The sequence below is a fragment of the Python bivittatus genome, unplaced genomic scaffold, assembly GCF_059951505.1.
Source record: "Python bivittatus isolate LINGU-HERP-01145 unplaced genomic scaffold, Pbiv_v1 ctg000700_np1212, whole genome shotgun sequence".
Classification (NCBI taxonomy): Eukaryota; Metazoa; Chordata; class Lepidosauria; order Squamata; family Pythonidae; genus Python; species Python bivittatus.
Window position 1 is genome coordinate 15869332 of NW_028277098.1, and position 22370 is coordinate 15891701.

Sequence of the window (22370 nt, forward strand, 5' to 3'; positions counted from 1 at the left end):
CCAATCTTTTTTTTTTCAGATTGTGCATAGAACAGAAGGTGTCATTATCAATAGCTCTGCAAACTATTTCAAAGGAGGGGAAAATACAAAGGACATCTCATAGGTGATCATGTATCTGCTGCTGACCCATCTAGTTTGAACAACAGGTATAAGACCAGCGACATTTAAGGAATTATCCTACATTAGGGAAGTTTAATGAGATACTGTAAGTTAGACTCATCTCTGCATAAATAAGATTACATTTCATCTCCACTATTCAACTTGAGAGGAAAAAGGAAGAGACAAAAAAAAGGAAGTTATTTTTATTTCAACTATTTAAAATTTTCATGGAGAAAGCACTTCCTTTTAGGGTAACTGTATGCTGAATCTTATTTATATGTTGTATGTGGGCAGAAGGAATATGGCAGGAGCCAGGGGGTGGCCAACCTTGGTGTTTGGTACAGATATTCCCTTTTAGCTCACTCTGCTTGGCCCCAAGACCTGGTTATTGGGGCTCCAGAAACAATGGTTTCCAACTGTTGCACAGTCAGCCTGTAATAAAGCCTTCCTTATCCATGAATTAAATTGGAGATGAAAAGGCTGATCTTGCTTGCATTATTGAAACTTAGCTGGGTGCTAAGGGTACTGGGTATTATTTTATTTTATTTTAAAGATTGGCAATTTTAAAAGTTGATCCTTCACCACAGATCATTTGAGAAGCACTAGTTTAAAGCACCACTGGAGGAAAGCGAAGAGTGAACCCAACTGAAAACAGGTAAGACCCTTTCTTAGGCATTACCTTGTGGAAATACAGGCAGCAAAACATAGTTTTACACACTTATCACATCGACAGAGAACTGACTGACAGCCCTGTTTTAGGGTGACCTAATCCCTCCCAGCTAAGTGGGGTTTAGGGAAACACTTACAGGGTTGCTCTGAGGATTATTCTAAACATCTGTAGAATAAAATTGCTTGGATTCACTCATAATTAAACTCTATTTGTACAGGTCCTACAGAGATGCCTGAGGCACGGACTCACCCAGTTATCAGGCAAGAATTTGAACTGTTGGTCCTAAAGAAGTGAACAGGGTCCTCAGAGCTGTGATTTTGAGCACTGGGTTTCAGATCCTGTTCCTCCTGGTTGGTCAAGGCCTCCTGAAAGGTGACAGAAGAATACCTTTTTCCAGGAGAGGGACATACCACCTGTTCTGAAAAAGGCAGTTATCTACCCTCACCTCAAGAGGCCATCACTGGACCCAACAGAACTGGACCACTTTTGTCCAGTCTCCAAAGTTCCATTTTGGGAGAAGGCTGCTTAGAAGATGGTCAGCTTGCAGCTCCAGAGGGACATAGAGAAACTGGATTAACTGGACCCTTTTCAGATGGGATATGGACCTGGTTATAGTACTGAGACAGCATTGATCGCACTTATCAATGTGGCAGGTTCAGGATGGGGTAGTGTATCCATCCTGGCTCTCTTTAATCTCAGAGGCTTTTGATACTATTGATAATGGTTCAGAGGTTTGGGAGCGGAAAGCATGGTTTTGTAATAGTTCTCCCCTAGTCCAGGCCTGGTTTCAGTTGGTATTGTGTCATGGCTAGCTCTGACAGCAAGGAACCTTCTCTAGATATGCTGAATGAATGCCAGCTTCAGAAGACTGAAAGTAATCAAGCACATCAATATGACCCGGCCAGCAAATATCAAGAGTAGCTGTGCGCACAGTCAAGAGAATGAGCAAGAGGAGCTGGAGCAACCCCCAGGCACACCATAGATTATGCAGAGCTGAGCAAAGGCACTCTGCATGATCTTCATCTGGCAAGGGTGTTCTTCTTTGATTGAACCCCTGGTAGAGGCTCTACTTAACAGCCATAGGTAGCAGCAGAACTTTGTTGTGAACAACCTCTCTAACTGGACAACATGCGCCCTAAACTTTGACTCTCTTGCTCTTGAGACTGTTACTTTAACCTAGAATAATACTTTTCTCACAACATTTGACCTTTTGGAATAGAACCTGATATTACTCTCACCCACTGCTTTGAGCTCTGGTTGCTGGAACTCACAAAGGCAAGCCTCCGCCTTTGTTTGGACCTTTGCTGCAGCACACATGCACTTGCACACATGTCCTGCCTGCCACTGCTTATATTATTTAATCTCAGAAGTAAAGCCTCTGCAAACTAACTGCTATGGGAGGGCACATGCTTAACTTGGGAATCAGGACATAATTGGTAGGAGGGGACAGATCAAGCCCACGGCCCTTGCTTTGCAGGATTCCTCAGGGCTCTACTCTCTCCCTGCTCCTATTTAACATTTACATGAAAGCACTAGTGGAGGTCATCAGTCAGCATGTGATGAGGCATCATCACTATGCTGATGACACCCAATTATACATCTCCACCCAGGACCAAACAAGTGATGCCATTAAAATACTTTCCCAGTGTCTAAAGTCGGTCAGGGCTGGATGGGGAACAACAGGCTTTGGCTCAGTCTCAGACTGGCTCAGTCTCAGCTTTCTCATCTCTATCTCTGAACAGGGTCGCACTCTCCCAGGCAGAGTTGGTGCACAGTTTGGGGGTTCTCTTAAACTTGTGGCTCTTGCTCAAAGAACAAGTAGCAACCATAGCTAGGAGGGCCTTTGCACAGGTTTTATTTGTCCACCAACTGCACCTGAATTTGAATCAGAAGGATCACAGTAACTCATGTCTTAGTCATCTCCAAGTTGAATTCACAAAATTCACATTATGTCTTACTACTCATGCTGGATAAGGTCTCTGGGACTTGCAGTTCAGCAACTGTGGGATGGCCACAACTTCCCCTCTCCTTATGTATTTAGCATTTTCCCAGCCGTGATGAAGACTACCGCAAGAAATACCTTACTTATAAAAAATAAAGAATAAAACAATGACAATACAGGTAGTCCTTGTTTAGTGACTGCAATTAGTTCTGACAAAATAGCCATTAAGCGAACTACGGGATTGAGAGACACTGAAAAGATCGCTGATTGCTGCCATCTCATTTCAGATAAAGTTCTCTCATACAGTGTCCTGTGCCTGACCTGGTTCCCCTCCCCTTTTTTTTTGCCCCCTCACAGGGTGGAGAGAGTGCATATGCAAGCTATCTCTTTCTGACCTTAATAAGTTTCACACTGAAGTCTTTTGTTGTCCTAAATGCTCGCACTGGTTGGAAAATGATTTTTTTATTACAGTTTATCACCTCTGTATTTGTGAACGGTCGCTATCCGACGCAGTTGCTAAATGAGGACTACCTACTGTAGGAATTGATTCTTCCATTTCCAAGTTATAAGTTGAATAGACTTTGAAAAGTTTCCTACTCCAACTCAGAATTCTTTAAGAGCAAACAATATAAACATTTATATTTCTGTTTCTGGTAACCTCATTAACAGTAGTAATTACTGTTCCAACATGTATGAAGAAAATATTTTCCTCCAAACCTTTGGGCACAGGACAATCTCTAAAAATTAATACATTTCTCCTTCCCCCTAATTTTCTATGAAATTATACATCAACCTTATTTTGTACAAACAGAAAAATATAACAAGATAAGTTATTCTACAATGCTATGCTTCTAAACTGATCACACAACTTTATAAAGAAGATTAATATAAAACATAAAATAAGGTTTTTTTTATGGTCAAGATACATAACATATGAAGTTAACTTCCCTACAAGTCAAAAAATAGTAAGGTGTACAGATAGGTACAGAATAAGTGCAGATAACGAAGAGTAAACTACCAGAAATAAATGCTAAAAAAATTAGACAACTCTGAGCATAATTTCTTAAACAGTTCAGAAAGCATTTTTTTCTCCCTTTTTTATCATGTGAGGCTCCTACTGGGCAACAATTGTCTCCAAAGAACCACAGTAGACTATATGCAAGGGGCATAGTGAAACTAGAGTTGCAACAGCTTTTTGCTTTCTAGCACAGAAAGAACAAGACTTCATGTCATCTCACTGATAAATTTGTATCTGTAATCCCCTCTAGTGAACTGTTCTGAGCCATTCCAAAACCCACTCCCATAATTTATTTATTTCCTCCCATTTATATATGCCATCCCAATAAACAGAGTCTGAGCCTTCCAGTTGTGGGCTATGGTGACTGGGAATTGTGGAAACTGCAGTCCCAAAATTTCTAGATGGCATCTGGTTGGGAAAAGATGATCTAATCCATGATCCTGAACACTGAGACCAATATCTAAAGCATCACATAAGATCCTTGCACCCAAGAGAGCTTTGTAGTCTTACCTTCTATACTCATGGATAAGCCGAGAATTTTAGGTGCCAAAATACACCCCAAAAAATTGGGCTTGGCTGATCTATGGGTGGACCTATCTGCGAGTATATATGGCAATACTTTTGAAGTATCCATATTTCCCATATATTCTTATGGTTAAGCCCATCCATGGATAAGCAGACCATGAATTTTTAACCAAAATACCATGAAAAACATGCCACCTACAGATAAGCCAATTGTGAAAATTAAAACATATGAAAATTTCAAGGGTCAGCTTATCTGTGGGTGACACATTTTTCATGGTATTTTGGTTCAAAATTCAGCTTATTCGCGGATGAGCTTATACACGAGTATATACAATATTTCTGTATGTGCTGTATCATACTAATCACAACGGTGATTATACAGTGAGAAAACCTAGATATATTAGAGTAATTAAAATAAACTAAAAGTGACAAAAAAGAAAGCTAACAAAAACAAGATCCATATAATAGCTATAAATAGCAATATAAAATCAAAACCTTAAGCTTATCACAGACCATAAACCTATTGCTTGTTCTTCTCATTTTTAGAATACAGGGATTTTTCAAACATTCCTTAATGTCACAAGGATATTTTTTTTCCTGTTTGCATAAAAGTCACTTCTTTGCCATACCCCAGGCTTGATAGAGCCAACGTTCTTCTTGAGATAACAAATTCTACATTTTAGGAACATCACATTAAGGTCTTTAATGACAAGATTTTTTTCCAAAATTGTATTGACACATATATATAATGATATAAAACCAAAATGAAGCTATGCCTAAGCAAGACCAGATAATAAAACTTAAAGAACCTTCAAACTTCTAACAACTCCAGGACAAAAAATCTAATGACTTTTTAAAATATATTTTAGGGGTCCAATGAACATGAAATAATATTTTCTGATGAAATAATTTCATTGTTAAACCATAAGAAGTATACTCATTAATTCTCCACACTGAATATACAGGTTCTTGATTCCACAATTCAGTACATATACAATACAACTACAGGTGGTTCTCGTACTACTTGTTCAGCAATCATTCAAACTTATGAAGGTGCTGAATGATTGTTAGTTATGACTGGTATTCATACTTATGGCCATCACAGCATCCTGTGGTCACATGGTTGCCATTTTCAACCTTCTTTGCCAGCTTCCTACAAGCAAAATCAATGGGGAAGCCAGCAGAAGGTCGCAAATGGCAATCATGTGACATCCTCATTTAATGACCTGTGGTGATTCACTTAACAACAACCAGGAGTGTCAGAATTTCCATTGCTAAGCAGCGCAGTCACGTGACATCAAGTTTTATAACCACGTCACTTAGCGACAGAAATTCCAGTCCCAATTACCATTGTTAAGTATTACAGGACTACCTGTAATACTACCTTTCATTTTACTTTTCAATCCCTTATAAAACTGGATGGTTGGCTTCCATTCAAAACCTACATCTGTTAAGGATCCTAAAATTGCAGGTACCTCAGAGGATGACAAGCATCTCATCCATACTGTTTAGCTAATACATGTTACATTATACATAAATCATATTCAAAATGTAGTCTCTCAAAGTCTTTAAAACAACCATTAAAAGTCAACTGATTTAAAGTACTGATTCCTTGTTTGGCCCATGACCCTTCACAAGACAAAACAACAAAAACAACAAAACAGAAGTAAGAGAGAAAACCATGTACATAGTTTCAAGCACTTTCAAGAAAGGGTACATCAAAAATAAAATTAATTTGTATTTAAAAACTCATTATTCTAACGGTACCTAAAGTAGTTCATTTTTTTCAGTAACAAATACTGAGAATGTTTCTTGTAAAAACTGAAAAGCAGGTTGGTAAAGGAGCTAAAATATAAGATTTAGGCAAGGATAATAATACATACTAAAGCACTGCCATGCTCATTATATCCATGGCTAGCAATTAAAAGCATCTTGGTCTTCTGAATGGAAGAAAAACATTGTCACCAAAAAGGAAGGTACTAGTATCCTTAAGATCACCACCTGTGATTGTACTGAACAAGTATCCCACTGAGAAAGGAGTGCAGGTCACTGTCTCCTCTCTTGTTTATTTTGGTTCTTGAAATACTGAACAAAGATACAAGACAAGATGAGAGGATTGTGGGAATAACGATTAAAAAAGGAACTTATAAGTTAATAGTTTTTGCAGATGACTTGGTGTTGGTTTTGGAAGATCCTTTAAGGGAATTGAAAAATTAATGAGAAATGAGTACAAGTAACTGAAACAGCACAGAGTGCAGAACAGAGAAAGATAGGAATAAAGAAAATAATCTCCGGGTGCTATGGTTACAAAGATACCTCACATACACCATCACCTACTGCTACTACCACTGTTGTTATTTTACATCAGGCAGCCTTGCATGCTACCTCTACCCAAGCAATTGCCTTAAAAATTAAACAAAAGAAAAGTAAATAGAACACACTCAGGGCACTGAAGGAATTTAGTGACCAAAGAGGAATGTCTATACAGCCCTGAGACACTGGATACATGATAATGAGAAAAGAAAGAGACCTCAGAAAGAAAAAGAGAAAGCTGGAGTCATTTCTTCAATAACATTGTGTATTTAGTCATCATGGCTGAGAAAGGCTGTGCATGTTCAGGTATGTTTGGGTAATGACCTTGAGAAACAAAGTGTGTGCTTCTGCAGTGGTGAACTTGTTCAGCTTTTGGAAATGAGAATGATCACATTAAATAGAGATCAATCTTATTTGACATTTAGGGCTCAAACTCAACTTCTGCCTTGTTTTTGAACAAGTTACTTCTTTTTTGTGATTAGACAGGCTTCCTCACTAACCTCTAATAGTTCTCACATTTATAAATTTGTCCACAGGCTTAAAAAGATTTTTGTTGTGTCTTCGGAAGATAGTGAACCAACCACTAGGAGAAGGTACCATGCAATTTTTCCCATCTGGCATCAATCAGCAAATGGATGATCAGGCTCTTAGTAAACAGCAGATTATCAAGACCTCTAAATTTGACAAGATTTCACTGTTATATAATGCATTTGGAAAGTATTCAGACCCCCTTCACTTTTTTCAATTTTGTTATCTTGCAGCCTGATACTACAATTGTTCAAATTCATTTTTTTCTCTCATTAATCTACACTCAGTACCCCATAATGACAAAGTGAAAATGGAATTTTAGAAATGTCTGTAAATTTATTAAAAAGGAAAAACTGAAATATCACATATTTATATTTATATCTTTATAAATATTGGCATAAGTATTCAGACCCTTTGCAACAACACTTGAAATTGAGCTCAGGTGCCTCCCATTTCTCTTGATCGTTGCTGAGCTGTTTCTACACCTTGATTGGAGTCCACCTGTGGTAAAGTAAATTGATTGGACATGATTTGGAAAGGTACACACCTCTCTATAGAAGGCCTCACAGCTGACAATGCATACTGTATCAGAGCAAAACCCATGAGGTCAAAGGAACTGCCTGCAGAGCTCAGAAACAGGATTATTGCAAGGCACAGATCTGGGGAAGGCTACAAAAAAAATTCTGCTGCACTGAAGGTTCCCAAGAGCACAGTGGCCTCCATAATTCTCAAATGGAAGAAGTTTGGCACAACCAGGACTCTTCTGAGAGCTGGTTGCCCGGCCAAACCGAGCAATCGGGGGAGAAGAGCCTCAGTAAGAGAGGTGATCAAGAACTCGATGGTCGCTCTGACTGAGCTCCAGAGAGCCTATGTGGAGATGGGACAAAGTTCCAGAAGGACAACCATCATTGCAGACCTCCACCAATCTGGGCTTTATGGCAGAGTGGCTAGACGGAAGCCTCTCTTCAGTGCAAAACACATGAAAGCCCGCTTGGAGTTTGCAAAAAAGCACCTGAAGCACTCTCAGACTGTGAGGAACAAGATTCTCTGGTCTGATGAAACCAAGATTGAACTGGTTGGCCTCAATTCTAAACATTATGCTTAGAGGAAACCAGGTACTGCTCATCACCTGCCCAATACCATCCCAACAGTGAAGCATGGTGGTGGCAGCATCATGCTGTGGGGGTGTTTTTCAGCAGCAGGGACTGGGAGACTGGTCAGGGTTGAGAGAAAGCAGAATGGAGCAAAGGACAGAGATCTCCTCAATGAAAATCTGTTCCACAGCGCTCAGGACCTCAGACTGGGCCGAAGGTTCACCTTCCAACATGACAATGATCCTAAGCACACAGCCAAGACAACACAGGAATGGCTTAGGGACAACTCTGTGAATGTCCTAGAGTGGCCCAGCCAGAGCCCTGACTTGAACCCTATTGAACATCTCTGGAGTTACCTGAAAACGGCTGTCCACCGACAGTCCCCATCCAACCTGATTGAGCTTGAGAGGATTTACAAAGAAGAATGGCAGAAAATCCTCCAATCCAGGTGTGCAAAGCTTGTCACGTCATACTGAAAGAGACTCGAGGCTGTAATTGCTGCCAAAGATGCTTCAACAAAGTACTGAGTAAAGGGTCTGAATACTTAAGTGCATGTGATATTTCAGTTTTTTCTTTTTAATAAATTTACAGACATTTCTAAACTTCTGTTTTCACTTTGTCATTATGGGGTACTGAGTGTAGATTGAGAAAAAAAATGAATTTGAACGATTGTAGTGTCAGGCTGCAACATAACAAATTTGAAAAAAGTAAAGGGGGTCTGAATACTTTCTGAATGCACTGTATCTTTCTATTATACATCCAAAAGTTGGGGTAACTTCCTTTAGGCAGATGTACAGTTTTAAAAAGTCAGCTTCTGTAAATGAACTGTGGTTTACGTAAGCTTCAAAATACATTACAGTTATGACAAAAGTGTACCACAATTTGTCTATTTAAGGCAAGGCTGCTTAAAATGATCACATAAAACTTCCTGTTTGTTCATGGTAGTACAAAGTTATATGTCTAAATTTAAACTAACAAAGGAATGTACAAAAACTGTTTTCTTAATTGTGCCTATCCTTTCCTACCATTTCTATATTTAGACACCAATGTAGAAACATAGCTTGCAAAAAGGAAAGCACGCAAGCCGAGAATTTTCTTATACAGTCCACTTTCTCAGGTGATCTAGTCAAACCAAATATTGTTAATATTGCTTGTTAAAGAAGTGGACTCTGCTTATTTGCAAAACCCAACCTTGCTACTTCACATGGGTTAGTCATAAATATTCACTGAATTTTTGAGAAATATTCTTTTGACAAACAGCGCCACTTGATAAATACTTACGAAAAATCTACCAATCGAAAGTACGGAAAGAACATTTAAATAACTGCAAACAGTCTAACACTAATGACACTAAGGCACATATGAATAATTATTTGTTAATTTTATGTCCCTCGTTTCCTCCATGAGTTCAAGGTGGCTTACTTGGAGATCTCCTCCTCCTTCTTGTGCTGTTGTGGGGATCTCCTCATAACAGTAGCTCTCTAAAACTGGTTTGAGTAACAGTAGCCCAGAATTACTTAACCCATGGCTGATAGTGGACATGAATCTGTGTCTCATCAATTCTAGTATAACCCCTTAACCACTATACAACCATTAGCAACATGGAATGCTACTCCATGCTGTCCATTTCTCTAGTTCTTCCTCAGACCATGAAAAAAATTTGAGGCTATATATCCAGCCAGCAGAAGCTCTGATCCACCAAGCTCATCTGCTACAAATGGCAGCTCGTGTGACAGATTATTAAAACATTTTTTTAAAAACAATATCAGTACAAAATATTCTAAAAGCAGCTGGAACGATAGCTTCTATACAATATATCAAAAACTAGAGAGTCACAAAGCCAAACAGGCTACTTGGAGATGCTAATGCTGCATGGGTGAAATTACTGGAGAAAAAAATCACTCATGAGTACCATTGCAAAGGATGGAAAAACATGCATAACAGGGTGTTTCATAAAGATTTGAGTCGAAAGTATATAACAGTAACCCAGTTTTGCAAATCTGCCTTAGATCAAACACATAAGGTTTTGTTTTTTTTAAAAAAAGCACAATCTGGATGATCTACACTCAAGTTATATTGTATTTAAAAATGATTTCTAAAATGTATTCTTCCCACTTTAAAACCTTATATTCGGGGTTAGCATTTCAAAGTAACAGATCAATTAATCATATGCAATATGAAGGATAGGAATAGTCAAATTTTATGCATAACAAAAAACACAGTCTGCAAAGTACTGTTAATGTACATAAATTAATGCAAAGGTCCCCTCAGTGTCTGGTGTCAGTGAACATACGTGGATTACATGATAACAGGGCAACTCAAAGTATTTTTTAAAATTCTGTACTGAAATTATTTTTAAGGAATAATGAAAAATTCAGCAAAATACTAAAGCTGTATTATTCATATTTTCATCTTTTTGCTTCCTGTCTTTCTTGTTCCTCAGTCTTTTCAGAAGACAACATTCTCTGTTCCTGATATTTCCCCAGCAACATTTATGACTGTGATGTCATACACTAACCTCTACTTCACAGCAAGATCAAGCACAGAAAGCAGATGGGATACAAAAAAAGAACACCCATTTAAAATACAAATCTCTTTTATAAAGAAGAAAAGAGTGCAGGCACAGACAATGAATGGGTCACATTTTTAAGTATGATATATTCAAACGCTTATTCTAGCATGAAAATCTATTTAAAGCTAAAACTCCAATGCCAGGTAACTGATGAATATGTGCATTTTATATTAGATTCATACATTTAAGTGGAATATTTTTTAAAATGCATCAGTTAGAGACATAAAATGCTAGAAGAGCTAATAATAGAGTCTCAAATGTGTGTTCATCCAGTGAAAGGGTAATTCCCCACTATTACACATCAGTCAGTCCTTTATTATAGTCAATGACCAGAATTCCACCTAAAAGGTAGAAATTAAAACTTACAAAGTAAGTTAAAAATAAACAACAATATCTAAATAATCAATATGATTGGTTACACTGGGTTTTACAAACAATAAAACAACATTTGGCCACATTCAAAGAGACTGAATCATATTGGTCATCTAACAATAGCATATAAAATAAATACATATGACCCAGAAATTTAGTTAATATGGAAGATATAAAACACAACTGTGCATTTTTATAAAATGGGCAGTGCAGTAATACATGAACTGTATTTTCAGCTACTCCTTCACTACAAGGACAGTCTCAAAGAATAAGGAATTTTCCAGAACTTTCCTTCAAGGGCAGCTATTAGAAGTGCATTAAAATGTACTAGGTTAGTGCTCTCCTAAATTTAGGGATGTTTGGTTTAAATATTTTGCTGGTCTAAAAAAGGGAGACTAGCTACTGAAAAAAATCTTAGGGAGGACTGACAAATCTAATTGACTTTTTACATCCCTAACATATTGTGTAAGGCTTGACACCACCTACCTATAGCCCATCATCAGTAATATGTCCTGTGAAAAACCATGACTCTGCAAGTTCATATAAATTAATCTTTTCCAAATCAATTCAAAGTTATCAGCCAGGATCAAGGGACTTAATCCCACAGGAAAAAAAACCCCAGCAATTTCAACCAGAATGAAAATATACATAACCACATGCTGGTTTCCACTCTAATCATACCAGCTTCATGAGAAAGGACCACATTAGGCACACTTCATACCACTTGGAAAATAACCCTTAGAAATGTAGATTGTACTCTCCCTAATGGAGCAAAAGAGCTATATGGGTCTAAATGGACACCAAGAGCTGTGCACAAACATTTGCTGCAAATACTTTAAAAGCGGCCGGTATAAATCATGCCCCTTTAGAGTAATAGAACAATTGCAGGGCTCTTGTCAATTTTGGGACATTTTGCTCAATATAATCCTAATGGGCCCTACACTTACTGGAGAAGTAAAACGCTACCCTGATATACTTAACTTGGGTGTTCATTTAACTACCAAGACTCTAAGGCATTTGGCAAATACCAAAACCTTACTTTTGGAATAATTTATCTTTGATGTTTCTTCCTTACAATGCACAGCCCCACTATTACCACACACATATTACACCTTATTTCCTCCGTGACAGTAAAAGTTATGTAAACAGAATTAGAATTATTTTTTGTGAGCTGCTTCCCATGTTGTTGAGACTAAAACTTCATAAATGGCCCAATCATACAGGCTAGTTCCGATCACAGGTTCAAATCAGATGTGATTTGTGAAAATTAACTGATAGTCCTAACATATCTTCAGATTCTTCTAACTCTTCCTTAATATAGTTAGCTGAATGGGAAGCATTTGAGAGGGTCACAACTGTACCACCTCCAAGTAGACTTAAAAGAGACATTTTGTCTCCCAATTTTATTCCATAAATCTGATTCTTGGATCTAAGTTCTATTGCTGGTGCTTCTATAGCTAGGTTGAATAATAAAAGTGATAAGGGGCAACCCTGCTTTGTACCTCTTAAAATCGTAATAGAATCTGAATCACAACTGTTAAGTCTTATCTGAGCTTTAGTTGGTCCATATATATAATTAATCATCTTAAAAAGCCAGCCCCAAATTTAAAGTTATTTAATATTTGTTTTAAAAATGGTAGTTCCAGAGAATCAAAGGTTTTAAATATATCTAAAGAACATATGGCTAGTGAAGATTTATTAACTTTACTAATTTGTATTATATTTAATAATTTCCTGATACAGGTAGATATATTTCAATTTGGAATAAAACCAGATTGATCTATATGAATAATTTTACTTATAATCACTTTTAATTGGTTAGCTAACAATTTTTGTTGTTGTTGTTCAGTCGTTAAGTCGTGTCCGACTCTTCGTGACCCCATGAACCATATTGCGCCAGGCCTTCCTGACCTTCACTGCCTCCCTGAGTTTACTCAGTTTCATGCTCATTGCTTCAGTGATGCTATCTAACCATCTCATCCTCTGCTGTCAACCTTCTCCTTTTGCCTTCAATCTTTCCCAGCATCAGGGTCTTTTCCAAAGAGTCCTCTCTTCTCAAGCTAACAATTTACTATATAGTTTATAGTCCACGTTAAGCAAGAAGGGCCTAGAAGATGCCAATTCCTGGGAATTTTTACCCACTTTAAAGACCAAAATTATCTTAGACTGTTTCCAAGACTCTGGTAAGGGGTCCCCTTGGTGCAAAGTATTGCATAAAAATAGAAATTCAGGTATTAAGATCTCTTTAAATTCTTTATAAAATTTCCCTAATAATCCATCATGGCCAGGAGAATTTTCCACTTTTAACAGAATTAAAGACTTCCGAGATTTCTGAAATAGAGAAAGGAGATTCCATAAATTGGAACTAATTTTGGGAATGCTAATCTATTTAAATATTGATTCATTTTTATTGGTGATGGTTTATTTGAGGAATATAGTTGTTGAAAAAAAAAGTTTGAATTCTTTACTTATATCTTTGGTTTTAGTCACTATTTGGCCATTGCTGTTTTTAATTGCACTAATACATTTTTTCCTTAGCTTTTTTCCAATTTATTTGCCAGTATTCTAGAATTTTTATTATCATGTTCATAGTATCTTTGCTTGGCAAAAATAATTTAAGAGGACATTTTATCTGTCTTGAAATCATCTGTCTCCTTTTATTTACTATCTGTAGATACTAGCTGATCCAGTTGTGCTATATTTTGCTAATAAATTGTTAATTTCTGAATAAAGCTTACTTGCCTTTTGTGATGTTTTTTTATTTATACACTCTCCTCTTAATTCTGCCTTCATGGCATCCCACCATATCCTTACTGATGTTTCATTTATATTATTTTCTTGAGAAAAGTTTCTCAAAGTTTGAGTTAGTTGTTGCTTTGCTGCTGCATTATATACCATTATAGGATTAAAAGCCAATTATAAGTAAATGGAATAATCTCTTCTAATTTGAGCATAATAATCACTGGAGCATGATATGAGACAAGCATTGGTGCAATTTCAACTGGTTGCAAAAAAAGTTGAAAAAAAATTAAAAATCCTATTATCCATATGTAGTCTATCCTAGAGTGGAGGTTATGTCTATCTGAATAAAATGTATGTGCCTTTATTGCAGAATTCATAATTGTCCATGCATTTATGAACCCATGACTATGCATTAAATTTTGAAATCTCTTATGCATTCCAGTCTGAAGTTTTAATGCGTCAATATTGAAGTCCCCTCCTATTATAAAATTGGTTTTTTTTAAACTGCTCGTAACCTTTTGTAAATAACCAATCTGATTCTGATTAAGACCATATATAGATGCTAAAGTTAATGTTTTATTATCAAATTTCCCTTCTATAAATATATATCTGCCTTCTCTCTCTTTTAGAATCTTTTGAACCTTAAATTTATGCCAGCTTTGAAAAGAATAGCTACTCCCCTTGATTTATTAAATCCTGGTGTGAAAAACTGTTTATCAAAATGTGTATCATACAACCTATTTGTTATATATGTTTCTTGTAACATAACCACATGAGGCTTAAATGATTTGATATAATTAACAATCCTTTTCCTCTTAATAGGAACTCCCAGACTGCTAACATTTAGGGAAATAATTCTACATTGCTCTCCCATTACCTGCAATTTTTAGAACATCTCTATCTATGAATTTTTATGAGTTTATCTATCACTTAATTTTTTTAATTTATTGCTACATAACTAGAAAACAATCATGGACATTTATTCTTGTGATTATAATTCATCAAAAGTCTCTTGACTGTGGCAGGCAAAAAAACCCCAAATGAATGGATTAATTAATTGCATCAAGTTATGGGTGTCACATTTTTAAGAAAGACTGGGACAAATAGGAGCATGTCCAAAAGACAGCAATCATATTTAAAAACCCTAGAAGGAAAACCTTATAAAGAATGGTTGGAGACATACAGTATATTTGCCTGGAGAAGAGAAAACTACAGGAAGTCACAATAGCATTCTTCAAATACCTGAAGGGCTGTCAATGCAGAAGATGAGGTTTGTTCAAAACTGTTCAGAGAACAGGACAAGGAACAATGGGCTTAAATTACAAGGGTACAGATTTTGGACGGACATCAGGGGAAAAAAAAGGAATAGTATTTGTCATGAGATGGTGAACTCTTCTTCATTGGAGTCTGGATGGCCATCTATACTATAATAGTGGACTCCTGAGGTGAGTAAGGGATTGGATTTGATGATCTCAAAGGTCCATCACCACCCTTACTTATGTTTCTATCGCAGAAATACGTACAGGCAGTCCCCGGGTTACGACAGTGATTCAGAGAGGAATTTCCATCACTAAGTGATGCATTTGTAAAGTACAACATCACGTGACATCACTTAGCAATGGAAATCCCAGCAGTCCCCACTGCCATCATTAACCAAATCCCACCGGTCATTAGACAAGGACTCACTCCAGTTCTCGGCCTGGTCCCTCCCAGCCCCGAGCCTCAATAAGGCAAGGGACTGCCTCCTCTTGAACTCCCCCCACCTATCTCCCCCCACTTTTGGCCGCCCTGCACAGTGCACTCCTCGGCGGTGATGGCAGCACCTGCCTTCTCGCAATGCTTCTCATGATGCTTCTCACGATGTTTCTGAGGCCTTCTGAAGCATTGTGAGAAGGCAGCGCACAATTTGGAAAAGCATGCACATAATTCGGAGAGGCCGGGCGCAGCCTTCTCGCGAACTTTTGGAAGCCTCAGAAGCATCACGAGAAACAGAGCGAGAAGGCAGCATGCAATTTGGAGAAGGGCACGTGCAGCTTCGGGAAGATGGCCTGGTGGGGCCAGTAGCTGCCTTGCATAGGGTGAGGCCGGGTGCACCTCATCAACAGCAGGAGGAAGACGGCAAGGTCAGCTGGGGTGGCACAGCCGGAAGAATGCAGAGCGGCAGTGATGGCTGGAACTTTGCACTGTGGTGGCTGGCTACAGGGCTTAAGGCAGTACGCCTCAGCAGCAGTGACACAGCCATCAGCACTGGGGCTAAAGTAGAGGCCCGGGGGTGGCAGTGGCTAGCTGAGACTGCTGATGGTCCCAGGCCTTTACTTCAGCCTCAGCACCACTGGTGCTGTCACTGGCAACAAGGAGTGCCACTGTGCAGAGCAGCCAAAAGGGCAGAGATGGGGGGGGGGGAGATAGGCAGGTGGGGGCAGTTGAAGTGACTCTGTGGTCGTAAATGCAGGTGGGCTGCCAAGCACCCAAATTTTGAAAACATGACCACGAGGGCACTGCAACGGCCATAACATCGGGACCGGGCATAAGTACCATTTGTTCAACACCAAAGTAACTTCGAACAGTTGTTGAATGAATGGTCATTAAGCAAGGACTACTTGTACAGTCTAAAGGAAACCATGAAACAATATGTTCTACAAAAAACCAAGAGTAAGTCATGATAACATGAATAAGTATATTGCTGATAACTTAAATAATGACATTCTAGACAGGGTCTTTTATAAGAGCAATCTCTAGTATGACAAACCAGCTGAAAGAATTCACTGGCAGAAACAAATCTTGGTAGTATCCTACATGCTAACAGATTTATCAAACTGCTAATTAGTGATCAAGCAATAATAGACATCTTTTTAGTGCTTCTTCTACCACTTTAGAAATTCTCAGTGAAGGCACAATAACACTTGCTGATTTTTCTTCTTCCTATTGTAGTAAACAAGGCTAAAAGGCTGTGGTAGTATAAACCAAATCACACTATTTCTGTGAAGCAGTTTAAGAATAAGCCTATTATTTCACATCTACTAGAGAACTAGTAATCAAAAAGAAACACACTGTCTCATTATTTTTAACATATTTTTTCACTTCGTACTTTGATGTATCTTTGTAATATCATGTAGCATTAGAAACCAGATATTCTGCATATAACTCTAATATTTATATCATCTAAAAGTCCTCCAAACTTGCTGTCCCCCCAAAAATAATTAAAACTAAATAATTTATGAGATTATGACAAATAGAACCCTAAAAGTAACAATTTAAAACTTAATTTTACACATGGAGGATGGGAGAATTATATAGTACCACACCCTCTAGACCAGAAAGTTTGGTCCACAGCATCTTTTTTTTTTCCTGTGCCTTCAGGTCAGTTTTTGACTCCTGGCAACTGCCTGGACTAGTCCCTGAAGTTTTCTTGGCAAGATTTTTCAGAAGTGGTTTGCCATTGCCTCCTTCCTAGGGCTGAGAGAGTGACTGGCCCACAGTCACCCAGCTGGATTTGTGCCTAAAGCAGGACTAGAACCCACAGACTCCCAGTCTCTAGCCTGGTTCCTTAACCACTACACCAAACTGGCTCACTCACAGCACCCTTACTGTCTCAGTAATTCTTTCATAGCACTGCACAGTTCCCAAACTGTGCCCCAGGATGCCACAGCACAAAGTTTGGGAAACACGGGCATAACAGAAACAGCGATTTCAGAGGGGTGCCATAAGATATTTTATAATTTCAAGCAAAATACGGTGATACTGTGCTTTAATTGTAAATGGCCTGGAGTCATGAATGTGAGACTGGCAGCTATATAAGATAGATGGATGGATGGATGGATGGATGGATGGATGGATGGATGGATGGATGGATGGATGGATACATACTAGGCTATTCGCATGGGGTCCAACAGATGTTGAGTATCACTGTGTTTCCCTCAAAGATTTAAAATATCCCATGGCACCCCCTGAGTTTACAGTGGCACCCAGTTTGGGAACTGCAGCTCTAGACTTCAGGAAGAAGGCTGAAAGCAGCAAAAATCTTTTCCTAATAAAAAACCAGCACCACTGCTTTGTCACTGACAAACTAACTTTTCCTATATTGGTAATTTATGACAGGAAAGACTTTAATACACACAATTCCCATGCATGAATCATGAACAATTAAATTATATAGCTATTCTATCTAGCATCTGTTGTGACTGTTCAGAGTGAACTGATGGACTCAAGACTTTATGTGTTTGCTTTTTTAAATTACTGTGATATTGTGGGGAGGGTGCCATTTTTAGATGGGCTTTTTATTATCTTCTTGCTTTTTTTGATGCTCTTGGTTTTTTAGCTGCTCAGAGCCTCTGGGAATCGGCACCATATACATAAAGCAAATAAACATTCCCCCCCCCTGAAATCAGCACAAACTTGCTATATTCACCATATATTCCTGATTCTTGTTGGCCCCTTTTTATTTCAGAAATGGTTATATTCTACATGACTAAACTCTATAGAATTAATTCTACTTTTGATGCTAGGAACTTGCATCAAATATATATTAGGCTTCAATATATAGCTTTACACATGTATTTGCTATCCTTTAAAAGGAAATAATTAGACATATCTATTATCACATGCTGAAATTCTAGCTAAACTAAGTCCACATTTACCAAGCCTATACTTGGTAAATATTGAAGAACGTGTACCAAGATTTATCTTATCTCGGACTGAGACAGAAGTTATAAAAACAGAATAACAATATATTTGTACTTTTCCAGAGGATATAAACATGGAATACCATGCTTTTAACGCGTGGTGGTTATTCTCCCATTTACCCTGTCTGAGGGTATCTATATTTTCTACTCCTGAAGCAAAACACTGTTGGCTATGCAATGCTACACTTTTACTTAAAATAATCAGGTGGTATGATAATTTTAGATGCAAATGTCTAAATTTATTGCATAACAACTAATGTTTCCTTATTATTTAATGGTATTTCTCTGAAGAAATAAACTGCAGGAATGCTAAAAGCATCTTGGAGCCTGGATACCAAATTCAGCTTCTTTTAGCTCAACTGGAGGCCCCAGCAGCCAGGTGGTCCCCAAAACCTCGATACAGCCTTCAGAACCACTCCAGAAACTGCCACCAAACTATAACTTTTAATATGATAGGATACAGTACTAAATTTATGGGAAGAATAGAATTGTCTTTAGTGTTATTAAGTTTGAATAATTTAATTTGGCATTTATACTTTTATGTATGTATGTATGTATGTATGTTCTGGTTTTATCCATTTCTTTGTTCTGGCCCAACCCAATTTTTGGAATATAGCCCCAAATGTAAAGCCCCACAAAAAAACATGGATACTTGAATTTAGCTGATCCAGGTTTTTGAAATGCATCTCAGTTAGGTATTCTTTCCATAGCCAACTTTAAAAAACAGATGAAACTGATACAAAAGCTTATTTGGGGAGACACCTTGAGAAAAATATTTCTTTTCTGTCGTGTTTAAACAGGATTATCAGATCTAAGTTGAGAAAGCATAATGTTGCTACTTTCCATGAATCTCTCCTTCCTAACACGACAATTCTCAACTTGTTATTAAAACAGAAACACAGGGATGGCAACTGAATGATTTAAACTAGCAGCAGAACTGCTTATGTGTGCATAGCCAGAGAGGATTCCTGCTTAAATATCATAATTATATGTACTGCTAAAACACAACTTATGAAATCCATTATAATGTGCAAATTGAAAAAGGTTAAAGCACAAATTCAAAGCAAACTGTATGTCTCTAATTAATTATTATTGTTGCTATGGCTAATAATAGTAGTAGTATGTAAAACACATGTAATGTAGTAAGCTATAATTACATAGTTTTATTACTAAAAATAACTGTAATAAAAAAGCAATTAAGCATACTTCCTTCAGTCTAGCTACTTTAAAAAATATAAAATAACCTGTTACATTTTGCATAACTAATTTATATGCAGAATATAAATGTATGTGCATTACCTTCATTTTCAGAAGCCTGACATTTTACTTGTATCACCAAATCAAAGGTAGTCTCCGGATTTTCTCTGGAAATAAAAACAAAATATCTGACTAGTCATTACTTGGTCACAAACATTTAAATAATCTAATCATAGGAACTGTCTCTGTTATAACTGCACAATGGTAATGACTCATAATTATTTTGTCCCTTAGAATACAAAATTATTATTTTCTATCAGTCCTTGAAACATATAGAATTGCATTACAATGCAAGATCAACAAACATTATTTAATGTTGACTGATGAAATTTACTAGATTATGTAATGGCTAATTCAGCTCTACTAACTCTCAGCACTGAATGACTGGGGAGGACAAAGGGAATCCTGCTGAACTAGCATAAATAGAAGTAGGAATTGACACTGAAATTGAAGAGTGAAACTACAGCCTACTGCAAGTCAGAAATAACATTTTACATCTTTAGAAAAATAACTGTCTTCCCTTCCTTCATTAGGAATTAAAAGTAAATACAAAACAGAGATGACTGATCACAGAAAACTACACTCAACGTACACATGCATGTAATCTGTTGATATCCTTTATAATCCTATATATCAGCCAGTTCTTTTTTCAATATCTGTTTCAAATTCTGTAGCTGTAACATGAAGGATTCTATCATTTTGGAGTTGGGTTCATAACAAAGTGAGAAACTTTGACCATGGAATCACAATGTGATTCTTGCAACATTTCCAGTACGTCCTATTTATGTCATGCAATTTTTTTTTTATTCATTACCTCTCCCAACTCCTATACATATTATAATCCTCTATAAATTTTCAAAGCAACTGCTGTTGCAATTTTAATATTTATTTATTTATTACTGGCCATAGAGAATATAACATATTATCTCAAAGAGATTATGTATAACTGAAATAAACTGCATTTGATAAAGACTTTTTTTGCCAGTGGACTCCAATTTTTAAATTACACTCACCTAGTCGCTTAGGGAAGGGTTGCGCTCACATGTACAATTAAGGAAACTCTTTTATGGACTAGCATGGCTTTTTGTTTTACAATCAACTGTAATGGAACTTTGTTAACATTAGCTTTCCCTGAATCATGCTTTCCAGTTGTGTTGGAATTGCAACTTCTAGAATTCCCAGCCAACAACTCAGGAGAATTTATTCCCAAAACACTTAAAAAGTGCTAGAATGGGGAAGGGTGATCTAAGACAGAACAACAACTGAGAAGTAATAAGCAAACTATAACTTCATCTTCAATAATTAGTTGAGCTTGCAATTTATTAAAGTTTCATGCAAATGAACGTGTGAGCATCCCCTCGCCCAAAAAACCCACAGTCATCTAATCAAGAAGTCACCCTCTGCTTGGTTACGTGACTGCTTGACCACGAGAATGAATAATAAATATGTAAACTGAAGGCCAGAAGTAGCAGATATTAAAGAGCAACTGCAGCTGAAAGTGCTACATTGAAGAAAGTTAAAGTACATCGTTGTTTAAGGAACCAAAAACATATGTCCTATGGAACACAAATTCAATGTATTTAAAAAGTCATTAAATATTATTATTATTGTTGTTGTTGTTGTTAACCAAATTCACACTCATGGGTCTTCTACCCTTAAAAAATCAACCACATACAATTTCTAGATGAGATGTTATGCTTCTTTACACAATGTAATCCTATGCATGCTCAATCAGAAATTATTTCTTCTGTGAGACTAACTTATTCCTTAGTAACTGTACACAGGATTGCAGCTATAATAGGACTTGCAACTGAGCTCTCTGTTGCATTGGCTCATGTAGTTGACTCTGTTTCTAACTCCAGAAGTACCCACAATGACTGAAAAGAAAACTTCTATGATAACAGGTTCTCCAACTATAACCACAACTTCTTGACTCAGAAACTAGATAAACATCTCACAGGTCAATATTTCTGTTTTCAGTATAACTGCTTGCTGGCTTCCACAGAAAAGGCCTTTCAAATTTTCTTGGTCACTTTACACCATAAAATATCAAACCACAGCAATGCATGTTGGGCATGGGCTTTTGTGTCTATTCCAGCTGGCTCGCCATGAACAGATCATTGTCAGTTTGTAAAACCATTAAAACCAGTTCAGAATACAAAGTTTAGCAAGGCTTGCAAGGTCAAGATTTCAACTGCAAGCACCAGGTGGGAAGAGTTCATTCATTTTTCACTCTGAAAAAAAAAATCCTTGGAATTGTCATATACATTCAAAAGGTGCTTTTTTTTTTCCCAACCCACTGTGGAAATTATTAAAAACAGAAATTATTCATATCTATGCATTCTGTGGCATCATTCTACTCACATTTCCCTCAGTCATATGAATTTCCTTGCCAATTTTAACATCTTCCTGCCCACCATTGCCACATATGCTATCTTTCTAGAAATGCAAGAGGCTTTGGTGCTCCTGTCAAATCTTTACCTGCCATACAGTATAGTACTGTTTTCTCTTCAAAACCTATAAATTGGGGAAAGGGGGGGATGACATTTTAAGATA

General features: G+C 37.3%; 1 protein-coding gene across 2 annotated transcripts in view; it reads right to left on the reverse strand.

Moving 5' to 3' along the window:
• The window catches only part of DENND1B (DENN domain containing 1B), a 209780-nt gene that overhangs the window by 186152 nt on the left and 1258 nt on the right, over positions 1–22370 (reverse strand). For both annotated transcript variants that reach the window (XM_088153197.1, XM_088153196.1), the window contains exon 2: positions 19857–19921. In XM_088153197.1, the coding sequence (XP_088009323.1) occupies positions 19857–19921 (65 nt within the window). The remainder of the gene's footprint in view (positions 1–19856; positions 19922–22370) is intronic.